Raw genomic sequence first — 13,636 nt, forward strand, 5'->3', positions numbered from 1 at the left:
GGTGACCAGGCTGGCAGCTATCCCACTATAGATGGCCGCATTCCTCCATCTAGTGTGGAGATCATGGACATTGGGGGCATCCCCCCCAAACCTGAATAATGTCCAGGAAGGCTTCTGCCTGCTCCAGCCCCTGTCAGGTGGAGGGCTGGCTGCCAGTGGCTTGCTCGCTCATGTTTTAGGGCCCCTAGGTCAAGGGCTCCGGTGCCCACTGCTGGCTCTGGGCTGGCAGGCTTGGAGCTGGTGCAGACACTGTGGCCAGGGTCTACTCCTTTAATGGCTCTGGGGCTGGGGGAGAGGAGAGTAAGTTTTCCTGGTTGTGCCCAGAGTGGCCACCAGGGCTCCCTGGGAAGGGCTGGAGGCCCCCTATTTCAAATCGAGTGTCTACACAACACTTAATTCAAAATAGCTATTTCGAATTTGGTGTTACTCCTTGTGGAATGAGGTTTACCAAATTTGAAATAAGGGCTCTGCTATTTCAAAATAAATTCGAAATACCAGTTTGCCTGTGTAGATGCTATTAAAGTTCATTTGAAATAATTCCTGTAATTATGAATTAACTTTGTAGTGTAGACATACCCTGAGCTCTCCTTTAGGCCTTGAAAGACACAACCTCTCTCACTAGGCTTCCATTCCCAGCATGCATCTGCCTGTCTGCCCCTCTAACCCATTTCTCGCCCCATTCCCAGAGGTCAGGGCCCAGCAGCACCCTGAGATGGGCTACTGAGGAAGACAAATGAAACCACCAAACAGCAGACGGGTCCCCCTTCTGGCTCCCCCAGCTCCCAGCCAGGCAGCAGGGGCAGGAGAGCCTGACATGCTGTGAGCGTTTGAAAGAACTTGGACACCCTCTGCCCCAGTTGCACATCGCCCCAAGACATCCACTCTCCCGCTCAGCCCACCTTGGAATAGCCCCACCCAGCCACTCACTGTGCGGCTCTGGGTCAGGGAGCGCAAACACTGTATATTGGCGTGCACAGCCTGCCTGTGCCTGTGAGAACAAGGAGCTGTGGCTGTGCTGAGGGGAGAGGGGATGCTCCCTGGGGCGCACTGGCTCTATGAAGGTGTCAGTCCGGTGGGTCAGAACCCGCAGGACGAGCATTCCCATGGCAACGCCAGGGCCCAGAGACGCTGACAGAGGGCTGAGGGCTCAGAGATCAAGCAGGGGAATGACGGAAGGATCAGCCCCAGCGGTGATGTGACTCCGGCCATTTCAATGGCGTTCCACCAGCAGAGGCACAGCCGTCCTGTCTAAAGGACGATTCGGGACGGCCACCCCACACCCCGCACTTTGGGGGGGCTCCATGGCAGCCCCCTCAGCTATCCCATGGCCTGGACATGTGGGGCCCAGCGAGGCCCAGGAAATTATCTGTGGGGGCTGCTTAGGACAGTCAGCAGAGTCGGGGTCCCCTGCACTCACCGTGGCAACAGGGAGATGGGCAGCGGGGCCCAGCAGGGGAGTCTGTGGGGTTGCTCCAGGTCCAGCCATGGTGGAGGGTGTGGGGGAGGGAGCTTGCGGTAAGGGGTGATATGGGATGGGGTGGAGCAGAGACAGGGAGTTGCTCTGGACCCCACTCCTGAGGTGCTAGAGGGCAGGGAATTCCTAAGGCCCAGAATGTCCCAGGAATGGCCCTGGGCAGAGAACATGGAGTGAGTTTTATAAAGGCAAACACATGAATTGAGTTCCCAGCTCCTATAGGAGTTGGAAAGGTACAAGCCCTTTCTCCCTTTTTAAATTCTCCCCATTTCTCCCAATAGTTTCATTCCCACAAGCTGCGGGGGAAGGGGAAGACATTCTAGTGCAGCTAGCGACATTGGCTGGGCTTAGCCACCTTTCAATTTCTTGAGTGCCGCCTTGACATCCTTATTCCTCAGTGTGTAGACCAGCGGGTTCATTATCGGGGTGACCACGTCACAAAAGATCTGAATGCGGGTGGCCACCACGGGGCTCAGGGAGGGCTGGGTGGCAAGGAGGAAGCAGGGCCCGAAGAAGAAGCACACCACCGTCATGTGCGAAGCACAAGTGGAGAAGGCTTTCCGAGCATGCTCAGCACTGCGCATCTTCACTACAGACACCGTGATCCTGACGTAGGACACGAGGATAAGGGAGAAACAAAACAGGGGCACCAAGCCAGTGTTGGTGAAGGTCACGGTCCTGAGCACAGATGTGTCTGCACAGGCCAGATTGGACACCGGTACGATGTCGCAGAAGAAATAGTCCACCACGTTGGACCCGCAGTAGGGCAGCGTGAAGGTCAGGCTGGCGAGGATGGTGGCATGAAAGGAGCTGCAGATCCAGCTGCCGGCGGCCAGGAAGGCGCACACTCTGTGGTTCATGATGAGCAGGTAGCGCAGCGGGTGGCAGATGGCCACGTACCGGTCGTAGGCCATGACCGTGTAGATTAGACATTCGCTGCTACCCAGAAAGTGCCAGAAAAAGAGCTGGGCCATGCACCCACCCAGTGAGATTGCTCTATTGTTGGCCAAGAGGCTGGCCAGCAATTTTGGTGTGGTGGTGGAAGAGCATCCAAGATCTATGACGGCGAGGTGGCAGAGGAAGAAGTACATGGGGGTGTGCAGGCGGGAGTCCACGAGGACAGCTGCTAAAATGAGCAGGTTACTCAGCAAGGAGCAGAGTAAGAAGACTAAAAAGCAGATGAAGAGGATGTTCTCAAGGCCTTCGGTGTTGGGGATGCCTGAGAGGATGAATTCTGACACCACAGTGCGATTCTCCATTTCCATGTGAGATTGAGTCATTCCTGGGGGCACAGAAATAATGAAACTAGATTAGATCGCTTAATAAACTATGCACCCCACCAGCCTTAATCTCGAAAGGCAAATCTTCACCAGCCTAAGATTGGTGAAAGCGAGTGGAGAGTCACCACTTATATTTGGTGGATTCCATATGATTCTGCTCCCTTCTGTCCATTTCTTACACCTCTGCCATCATCGCATCATCATCGGGGAACCAAAGAAAGATGCCAAGAACTGAGGAAATTATCATGTATTGGAACATGCACTTTCCTGACTCCTTGGGGCCTTGACAATGCGTGTACAAGGTAGAAAGAAAACCTGCAAAATGTTTCAGCATGACATAATGACATTTCTCCTCTACATGTACATATAGAGAAACTGTGCATAGAATGGGGGAGAGAGAGAAAGGTTTAGTCTCTGGAGTGGTCTATGAACTAGTCAAGTTCATCACAGGCTGTTCAAGTCCACCAGCTACACACACACACACACACACACACACACACACACACACACTTCCACTGCGAGCCCGGTGATTTCACTTGTACCAAAGCACTTCAGTACTCAGGCAGCTCAACTTCAGCGACCTCAGGCAGAGAGCAGGAGAGATTAAGGAGCCACTAGCTCTCAAGGCTGGGAACTGACAGAGTGAGAGACATGGACTATCCCAGCAGGTGACCAACCGCCTGCTGCAGCAGAAGCTGAAAACACCCCAAAGGTTACTGCAGATCTGGCCTGGGGGAAGTTCCGTGCGCACATGGATTCTGGTTTCACCCCCAAGCCAGAACAGACCAGTTCATGTGAGACTGAGCGGTTCTGTACCAGGTTTGACCGCCGGGCTGCCCCAGCTGGTGGCCAGGTACAGAGATTGGAGAGAGAGAAGGGGAGAAAGAAACCGTCCCGGAGCCAGAGTGAAGGCGGAAATGGACAAGAAGGACACGCCAGTAGCTTACGCTTTGTGCCTCACTGAAGAGTCACGCAGTCACCAGGCGGTGGGAGCCTTTAGCTCTTTCTCCCCCGTTTGCTCCACCTGCAGACACACAATCAGCACCTCTCAGCCCAAACTGCCTGAGCTCTGAGCACCGTTCCTGCCATGGGGATGGAGAAAGTGTCCCTTTCAATGGTGGAGTTGACACGCCAGACCTGCACAGGGACTGACTCAGCCACCATGGGGACCCTAGAAGTGTTCATGAGCTCAGGCTGCAGGAACATTTATGCTGCTCTTGAGCCCGGCCTTTGGGAGCTGAGCCCTTAGGCAGCTCCCTCCCCCTGTCTCAGACTTCAGCAGAGGGAGCAATTAACCAGCCCTTTGCCACAGCTGTTTTCCAGTTAGTGGCTTGGGACAAAGGGCCACCTGTGTTAGAAGGTGTAAGAAAACTGTCAGGAGGTAGCTGTCATGGATTGGTTCACAGGCGCTCTTTGGGATGGTCTCCAAAGGTCCTACGAACCTCCCTGATTGGGCACCCTACCATCCTTCTCCTACCGGGCCAGAAACGTGGGTCTCCCCCAGACATGATGCAATCTTGGGGCTACCACCCCCCAGCAGAGCAACACAGGAACACAGCCATCAAAAGGACCAAACCTCCAAATCAATCCATCTCATTCTGTATACAACTTTTACATAGAGAAACTTGTCAACAAAAGAGAGAGATGCACACAGGTTGATCCCCTCAGGCAGCAATTATTTACACATGGCTTGATGATGAACACAAGTGTTTTATTAAGTACAAAAAGTGAGATTTAAGTGATTGCAAGTGACAAAGTTAGTTATTGAACCAAAATAAACAAAAAGTCCAGTTAATCCTATTTTACTAAGAAACTGGTTACATGCAAATTCTTACCCTATCAGCTGTTTAATTGCTGGGTAGGCTACTAGCTTGGGGCCAATCCTGCCCCCTGTTTAGTCTCACATGTTTCCTGCAAGCACCCTGGGCATCCCGCCACTCCCCCTATTGTTTGGTTTTGCACTTCTGTAACCCTTTTGTCCAAGGCAGACATTGTTGGTGCTCAGCTCAAATTTTTCTCACCTGGAGTAGAAAAGTTCCACATATAAAATGGGTTCTAGCAATCGGTGGCTGGGAGATATATCTTTGGGTACATCCAGGGAATGCATTTGTTCTTCCGCATTTTTTTTTTGCAGAAGAGCAGAGGTTTTTTTGGAAGCCCTGTCTTCCTCATTCCATGAGAGAGAAGGAATTTTCCGAAAAAGGTTTTTTTTCCAAAATTGGTATAGATGGGCCAAATTTCAGAATAGCCTCTTCCAAAAAAAAAGGTACACAAAATGATGAGCGCATTTTGCATACCTTCCTCTGGGAAAACGTTGCAGTCTAGACATTCCCTTTATAAGGACAACCAGGCTGCATCTAGACTGGCATGATTTTGCAGAAATACTTTTAACGGAAAAGTTTTTCCGTTAAAATTATTTCCACAAAAGAGTGTCTAGATTGGCACAGATGCTTTTGTGCAAAAAGTGCTTGTGCGCAAAAGCATCCATGCCCAGTATAGAGGCGCTTTTGCGCAAGAAAGCTCCTATGGCCATTTTAGCCATCGGGCTTTCTTGTGCAAAAAATTAAGGTGCGTGTCTACACTGGCCCTCTTGTGCAAGTATTCTTGCGCAAGAGGGCTTATCCCTGAGTGGGAGCGTCAAAGTATTTGCGCAAGAAGCCCTGAATTCTTACCTTAGAACGTCAGTGCTCTTGCGCAAATTCAAGCAGCCAGTGGAGACAGCTGGCAAGTTTTTGCGCAAAAGCGGCCGCTTTTCCCCAAAATCTTGCCAGGCTAGACGCACCCCCACAGTTTAGTGTTACAAGAAAAACAAAACCGTTCACAGGTCCTTGACTTGATCACCCAGCCATTAAGTTACTAAAGTATCACTAATGGCTTTTACCAGAACACCTGACAAATAAAACTGGTTCCTACTTAATATTTCTAACCTCTCATGCAAGACAGATATAGGCACAAAAATAGGCTAGAGATAGTCAGCAGGTTGTAACTTTAATTACATGATGTATTTTGCCTAAAGACCTTTGAGTTATGCATGTGCATATTCATGCCAATTTCCATAAAGCCATGGCATGGACAGCTGTCAGGGGAAGTAACTTCCGACCCCCATCAGTGGCAGATTGCTGGACCCTGTAGCAGGAGAATTTCACACCTTGCATTGCTCAGGGAATGTGTAACTGAAGCGTTATTTCTATTCAGGCAGCATGCTCCCTCTAGTGGTTTGAGTTGGTAACACAGGGACAAAGGCAGAGGACAAGGTATGCCTGGGAGTATCAGAGGGGTCTAAAGGAATTAGGCACTGTTGTCCTGTTGGAGTTAGGAGCCTCGCTCCCTTTGGCATCTCCAGAATTTCAGCCACGCCTCCGTCTCCTGTGTCCCAGCTCGCTCTGCCCAGGGCAGCACTTTGCCCATTGATCTCGTGCGCCCCCCACAGATCCTCTCCCTCCAGCAAAGGGCCCTACAGACCAGGGCCGGCCCACAGCATTTTGGCACCTGAAGCGGGGAGCTCAAATGACGCCCCCATATCCCCTCACTTGGGCCTAAAGGTCTCAATTCTGCCTCCTTCCTGTTCTCCTCCTCTCATGGCACCACTCTGCTACCTACATCTGCACCAGCAGCCAACACAATTTTCTACACTCTGGGTCCTAGTGACGCCCCCCCCCCCAGTCTGGCACCTGAGGCAGCCGCCTCAGTTCACCTCATGGTAGGGCCAGCCCTGCTACACACTCTCCTCCCTCTCTTCATTCCAGCCTTTGCCCAGCTTCCGGCCCCATTGCTCCAGCTCATGGGCACTGGGCAGTTCCCCCTCCCTCTAGCGGGATCTCTGGGGTGCTCCAGCTCCCCCTGCCATAATGGTTGCCCCCTCTCTGAGCACCACGTGCCCCAGCAGCACTGCCAGCCACAGCAAGCACATGCCGCCCTTTCCCCGCCCCGTGGAGCTGAGTCAGGCAATGGGTTGAGCTCAGTCTTAAAACCCCTGCTGTCCCCGGCAGTTGGCTCCTACGCATCATCCTTCCTCCTCCCCCGACCCGCTCAGAGCAGACAGCCGAGCGAGCTCCTGGAGCCCGCACCGGGACCCCGCCAATCTGTACCACAGAGCTCTGGGGGAAGTACTGGGCATTGCTCTCCCGTTCAGAAGAGCCAGCTCCCTCCTCTGACACCGACTCCTCACAGCCTTGGGCAACTCACTCAGGATGAAACTTGCCAAGGGATTGAGGTGCCCAAGGGAGATGATAAGAACCTGGAGGGATTTCCTAAAGTCCCTGTGCAAGCTAGGTTCCTAAATCCCATTGGAATCGGTATGAATTAGGTGCACAAGACTTCTAAAAAGCCTGCTAGGTGCCAGTCAGTATCTTGTAGGTGCCTAAATACCTTTAACCACCTGGTCATTGGTCACTACGGGCTAGATTGTTAAAGAGATTTAGGCCCCTACAGGGAACCATTGGGGTGTTGAAAGGGGCTTTTTGCAGTCAGTGGGAGTTAGGAGCTTTAAGGGCATTTGTACGTTTCACTCCGTGCCTGCAGACCTTGCAAACGCTGGCCTCAGCTGCAGCCGTGAAAGGGTGTCGGTGGGGCGGGGGATAGGAGCCATGTAGCCCCTGCTGTGGTCAGACCCATTGACTCTAGTCAGCGATGGGTGACTTGGCTCCAGGCAGAGCCATTTCATAGGCGCTGAGGGGTTTAGGCCCCCAAACCCATGGGAGATGGGTGCCTCACTCCCTTAGGCAGGTTTGGAATTTCCAGTGCTCAGAACCAGAATGAAGCCGTGGGCGAGATCCCCCAGTGACACGCCTCGCCCGCCATGTAGTGGCTGATGCAGCCCATGTGGAGCAGCAGCTGTTCCTACACAGCCCCCCTCTGAGTCTGCCCACCCCCTTTCATTTGCCTTTTTTCCTCCCCAGCCGTGCCCAGGAGTCCTAGACACGGAGTGGGACCCCCATGTGCTCGGTGCTGCACAAACACCCACTGCCGTGAACTCCCCCAATCTCCCCTCCAGCACAAGCCCTGCCCAGCATACCCCGGGGTGTGGTTTGCCCCAAGAGAGGAATGAGTGCCATGAGACAGACAACCAGCACTCAAGGCTGGGCCGGCCCTGCTCCCCTGCCACTGTGGATACATACAGACCCTCTCTGTCTGTCCATCCCCATATGCCCCATTGAGCCATCTATTCCCATTCATCCCATCTGTCTGTCTGTCTATCCCCACACACCCCATCTATCTATCCATCCATCCCCATAACTCCATCCACTCCATCTATCTATCTATCTATCCCCATCCACCCTCTCTATCTATAGAGCCCCATACACACATACCCCTATCAATCTATGTATCTAGCCACCCATCTATCCCCATAAACCCCCTCTATCTATACGTATATTCCCACACACCCTATCTATCTATCTATCTATCTATCTATCTATCTATCTATCTATCTATCTATCTATCTATTCCCACACATTCTATCTATCTATCTATCTATCTATCTATCTATCTATCTATCTATCTATCTATCTATTCCCACACATTCTATCTATCTATCTATCTATCTATCTATCTATCTATCTATCTATCTATCTATCTATCTATCTATCTATCCCCACACACCCCTCTATCTATCTATCTATCTATCTATCTATCTATCTATCTATCTATCTATCTATCCCCACACACCCCTCTATCTATCTATCTATCTATCTATCTATCTATCTATCTATCTATCCCCACACACCCCTCTATCTATCTATCTATCTATCTATCTATCTATCTATCTATCCCCACACACCCCTCTATCTATCTATCTATCTATCTATCTATCTATCTATCTATCTATCTATCTATTCCCACACATTCTATCTATCTATCTATCTATCTATTCCCACACATTCTATCTATCTATCTATCTATCTATCTATCTATCTATCTATCTATCTATCTATCTATCTATCTATCTATCCCCACACACCCATCTATCTATCTATCTATCTATCTATCTATCTATCTATCTATCTATTCCCACACATTCTATCTATCTATCTATCTATCTATCTATCTATCTATCTATCTATCTATCTATCTATCTATCTATCTATCCCCACACACACCATCTATCTATCTATCTATCTATCTATCTATCTATCTATAAACACCCCCTTTATCTATCTGTCCATCCCCATACAGCACACTCCATTTTCACTGTTTTTAGTACTGTTGTGGCCATGTCAGTCTCACAATGTTACAGACACAATGTGGGTGAGTTAAGGTCTTTTATTGGGCCACCGTATGTGGGCAAAAGAGACTTGCTCTAGAGCTCATACTGAGCTCTCCTTCGGGCAATGAAAGACAATCCGTCTCTCGCTAGGCTTCCATTCCCAGCATGCATCTGCCTGTCTGCCCCTCTAACCCATTTCTTCCCCCTGCCCCAGAGGTGAGGGCCCAGCAGCACCCTGAGATGAGCTACTGCGGAAGATAAATGAAACCACCAAGCAGCAGACGGGTCCCCCTTCTGGCTCCCTGGCTCCCAGCCAGCCAGCAGGGGCAGGAGAGCCTGACACACTGTGAGTCTGGGAGAGTGTTTGGAAGAACTTGGATATTTAATGGGGCCCTCTGCCCCCGTTGCACATCTCCCCAAGACATCCACTCTCCCCATTGGCCCACCTTGGAATAGCCCCACCCAGCCACTCCGGGTATGTCTACACTACCCCCCCCAGTTCGAACTAGGGGGGTAGTGTAGACATACCCTCCCTGTGTGGCTCTGGGTCCCAGGGTCAGGGAGCGCAAACACAGTGCATTGGCGTGCACGGTCTGCCTGTGCCTGTGAGAACAAGGAGCTATGGCTGTGCTGAGGAGAAAGAGGATGCTCCCTGGGGCGCCCTGGCTCTGGGAAGGTGTCGGTCTCATGGGGGAGAACCCACAGGACATGCATTCCCACAGCAATGCTGGGGCCCAGAGACCTAGTGCGAGCCTGGGATGGGCCAAGGAGGGCTCTCGCGTCGTCTTTGTGGCAGGTGTGGGTTAGGGTTAGGTGTCGCTGGATCCCGTCTGGCATTCACAGTCCCAGACAGGCACTGACAGAGGGGTGAGGGCTCAGAGACGAGGCAGGAGAATGACTGAAGGATCAGCCCCAGCAGTGATGTGACTCCGGCCATTTCAATGGCGTTCCACCAGCAGAGGCACAGCCGTCCTGTCTAAAGGACGATTCGGGACGGGTGCCCCACAGCCCACACTTTGGGGTGAGGGGGCTCCATGGCAGCCCCCTCAGCTATCCCATGGGCTGGACATGTGGGGCCCAGCATGGTGCAGGAAATAAACTTGGGGGCCTGCCTAAGACTGTCAGCAGAGTCGAGGTCCCCTGCACTCACTGCAGCAGCAGGGAGATGGGCAGCAGGGCCCAGCAGGGTTGCTCCAGCTCCAGGTATGGTGGTGGGTGTGGGTGAGGGGGCTTCCGTTAAGAGGTGAAATGAGGCGGAGAGGAGCAGAGGCGGGGAGTTGTCCTGGATCCCACACCTGAGGCACAGGGGGGTGGAGAATTCCTAAGGCTCAGCATGTCCCATAAATGGCCCTGAACAGAGAACATGGAGTGAGTTTCCTGAAGGCAAACACATGAACTGAGTTCCCAGAGCCCATGGGAGTTGAGTGGGTACAAGCCCTTTCTGGCTTTCTAAATTCTCCTCATTTCTCCCAATAGTTTCATTCCCACAAGGCTGTGGGAGAAAGGGAAGACATTCTAGTGCAGCTACCCACATTGGCTGGGCTGGGTTTAGCCACCTTTCAATTTCTTGAGTGCAGCCTTCACGTCCTTATTCCTCAGCGTGTAGACCAGCGGGTTCATTACTGGGGTGACCACGTCACAAAAGATCTGAATGCGGGTGGCCACCATAGGGCTGAGGGAGGGCTGGGTGTAGAGGAGGGCACAGGGCCCGAAGAAGAAGCACACCACCGTCAGGTGGGAGGCGCAAGTGGAGAAGGCTTTCTGAGCATGCTCAGCACTGCGCATCTTCACCACAGAGGCCGCAATCCTTACGTAGGACATGAGGATGAGGGAGAAGCAAAATAGGGGCACCACAACAGTGTTGGTGAAAGTCACGGTCCTGAGCACATATGTGTCTGCACAGGCCAGCTTGGCCACCGGTACGATGTCGCAGAAGAAATAGTCCATCACATTGGACCCGCAGTAGGGCAGCGTGAAGGTCAGGCTGGTGAGGATGGTGGCATGGAAGGAGCCGCAGATCCAGCTGCTGATGGCCAAGAGTGCACAAACTCTTCGGTTCATTATGAGCAGGTAGCGCAGTGGGTGGCAGATGGCCACGTACCGGTCGTAGGCCATGACTGTGTAGATTAGGCATTCAGTGATGCCCAGGAAGTGCCAGAAGAAGAGCTGGGCCATGCACCCACCCAGCGAGATGGCTCTACTATTGGCCAAGAGGTCGGCCAGCAATTTTGGTGTGGTGGTGGAAGAGCATCCGAGATCTATGACGGCGAGGTTGCAGAGGAAGAAGTACATGGGGGTGTGCAGGTGAGAGTCAACAAGGACAGCTGCTAAGATGAGCAGGTTGCTCAGCAGGGAGCAGAGTAAGAAGACTGAGAAGCAGATGAAGAGGATGTTCTCAAGGCCTTCGGTATTGGGGATGCCTAAGAGGATGAATTCTGACACCACAGTGCGATTCTCCATTTCCATGTGGAATTGAGTTATTCCTGGTGGCACAGAGATAATGGAACTAGATTAGAAAGTTTAATAAACTATGTACCCCACCAGCCTTAATCTCAAAAGACAAATCTTCACCAGCCTAAGATTGGTGAAAGCGAGTGGAGAGTCACCACTTATACTTGGTGGAGTCTGTGTGATTCTGCTCCCTTCTGATTATTTCTTACACCTCTGCCATCATCGCATCATCATCAGGGAGGAAAAGAAAGATGCCATAAGGAGAGGAAATAGTCATGAATTGGAACGTGCACTTTCTTGAGTCTTTGGGGCCTTCACAATGTGTGTACAAGGCAGAAAGAAAACCTCCAAAATGTTTCAGCATGATAATGTCATTTCTCCTGTATGTGTACATAAAGAAAAACTGAACATAGAATGGAAAAGAAAGAGAAAGGTTCAGAGACTGGAAAGTTCTATGAACTAATCTAGTACATAACAGGCTATTAAATTCTACCTGACACATACGCCTTACCCCGAGCTTGGCGATTTGACTTATACCAAAGCACTTCAGTACTCAAACAACTCAACTTCATTGCCCTCAAGCAGAAAGCCGGATAGATCAAGGAGCCATCAGCACTCAAGGCTGGGAACGGACAGAGTGAGATACATGGACTATCCCAGCAGAAGCTGAAAACACCCCAAAGGTCGCTGCAGATCTAGCCTGGGGGAAGTTCCATGCGCACATGGAATCTGGTGATTGGTTTGACCCAAGCCAGAACAGACCAGTTCATGTGAGACTGAGAGGTTCTGTACCAGGTCTGAGCTCTGGGCTGCCCCAGCTGGTGGCCAGGTAGAGAGACCGGAGAGAGAGAAGGAGAGAAAGAAACTGTCCCGAAACAGAATGAAGGCAGAAATGGACAAGGAGGACACGCCAATAGCTTACGTTTTGTGCCTCAGTGCAGAGTCACACAGTCACCGGGCGGTGGGAGCCTTTAGCTCTTTCTCCCCTCTTTGCTCCACCTGCAATCAGCCCCTCAGCCCAATCCGCCTGAGCTCTGAGCACAGTTCCTGCCATGGGGATGGGGAGAGAGTCTCTCTCACTGGCACACCTGACCTGCGTAGGGACTGTGCAACATTGACCCAGTCATTGTGGGGACCCCAGAAGTGTTCATGAGCTCAGGCTGCAGGAACATTTATGCTGCTCTTGAGCCCGGCCTTTGGGAGCTGAGCCCTTAGGCAGCTCCCTCCCCCTGTCTCAGACTTCAGCAGAGGGAGCAATTAACTAGCCCTTTGCCTCAGCTGTTTTCCAGTTTGTGGCTTGGGACAAAGGGCCACCTGTGTTAGAAGAAGGTGTGAGAAACGTGGCAGGAGGTAGCTGTGATGGTTGGTTCACTGGGGGCTCCTTGGACTTGTCACCGCTTGTGGTAAAGGTCCCACCAACCTCTCTCCTGGGGCACTCCAACTACAGTGTCCTGCTGTGCCAGAATTTCAGGTCTACCCCAGACTTGCTGCAATGTTCTGATAATATCCCCCCAGCAGAGCAACATAGACCTTGAACCAGCTGAGTTTGGGGCCTTGGACACAGCCCAGGAACACAGCCTCCACAGGGACCAGCACTCCAAATCAATCCATCTCACTCTGTACACAAGTTTTTCACAGTGAAACTTGTCAGCAAAAGAGAGCTATGCACACTGGTTGATCCCCTCAGGTAGCAATTATTTACACTTGGCTTGATATTGAATACAAGTGTTTTATTAAGTATAAAAATGAGATTTAAGTTCTTGCAAGTGATGACTGATCAAAGTAAATTATTAAGACAAAATAAACAAATGGGCTAGTTAATCCTATTTGAATAAGAAACTTGTTAAATGAAAATTTTTATCCTGACAGTTGTTTAATTATCTTTTTACAAGTTGGGTAGGCTTCTAGCTTGGGGCCAATCCTGCCCCTTCTTCAGTCTTACATGTTTCCTGCAGGTATCTTGGCTGTCTTGCCAATCCCCCAATTGTTTGGTTTCCCACTTTTCTATCCCTTTTATCCAAGGCAGATATTTTTTGTGCTCAGCTCAACATTTCTCATCTTGAGTGGAAAAGTACCAGATATAAAATGGGTTCTAGCATTACGTACCCTGATCCCATGTCTTTGTAGGGCCAACCACAGGTTGTTCTTACAGGAAAAACAAAAACTATTCACAGGTTTTCGATCACCCAACCATTAAGGGTGTGTCTAGAGTGCAGGCTTTTTTTT

At 51.1% G+C, this 13,636-nt stretch overlaps 3 protein-coding genes across 3 annotated transcripts in view; 1 reads left to right on the top strand and 2 right to left on the bottom strand.

Moving 5' to 3' along the window:
- The window catches only part of NOP9 (NOP9 nucleolar protein), a 340,212-nt gene that overhangs the window by 198,286 nt on the left and 128,290 nt on the right, over positions 1-13,636 (top strand). The window lies entirely within an intron of this gene.
- Positions 1,822-2,739, bottom strand: LOC102445913 (olfactory receptor 10D3-like). The gene has a single exon (XM_006129270.2). It carries the CDS (start codon positions 2,737-2,739, stop codon positions 1,822-1,824), a length of 918 nt encoding a protein of 305 aa, XP_006129332.1.
- On the bottom strand, positions 10,508-11,425 carry LOC102446143 (olfactory receptor 10D3-like). The gene has a single exon (XM_006129271.2). The coding sequence runs from the start codon at positions 11,423-11,425 to the stop codon at positions 10,508-10,510; it is 918 nt and encodes a 305-aa protein (XP_006129333.2).

Source organism: Pelodiscus sinensis, chromosome 30, assembly GCF_049634645.1.
Source record: "Pelodiscus sinensis isolate JC-2024 chromosome 30, ASM4963464v1, whole genome shotgun sequence".
NCBI lineage: Eukaryota > Metazoa > Chordata > Testudines > Trionychidae > Pelodiscus > Pelodiscus sinensis.

Excerpts from the sequence above, each read along its gene's own strand:
- LOC102445913 (XM_006129270.2), bottom strand. The coding sequence starts at position 2,739 with ATGGAAATGGAGAATCGCACTGTGGTGTCAGAATTCATCCTCTCAGGC.
- LOC102446143 (XM_006129271.2), bottom strand. The coding sequence starts at position 11,425 with ATGGAAATGGAGAATCGCACTGTGGTGTCAGAATTCATCCTCTTAGGC.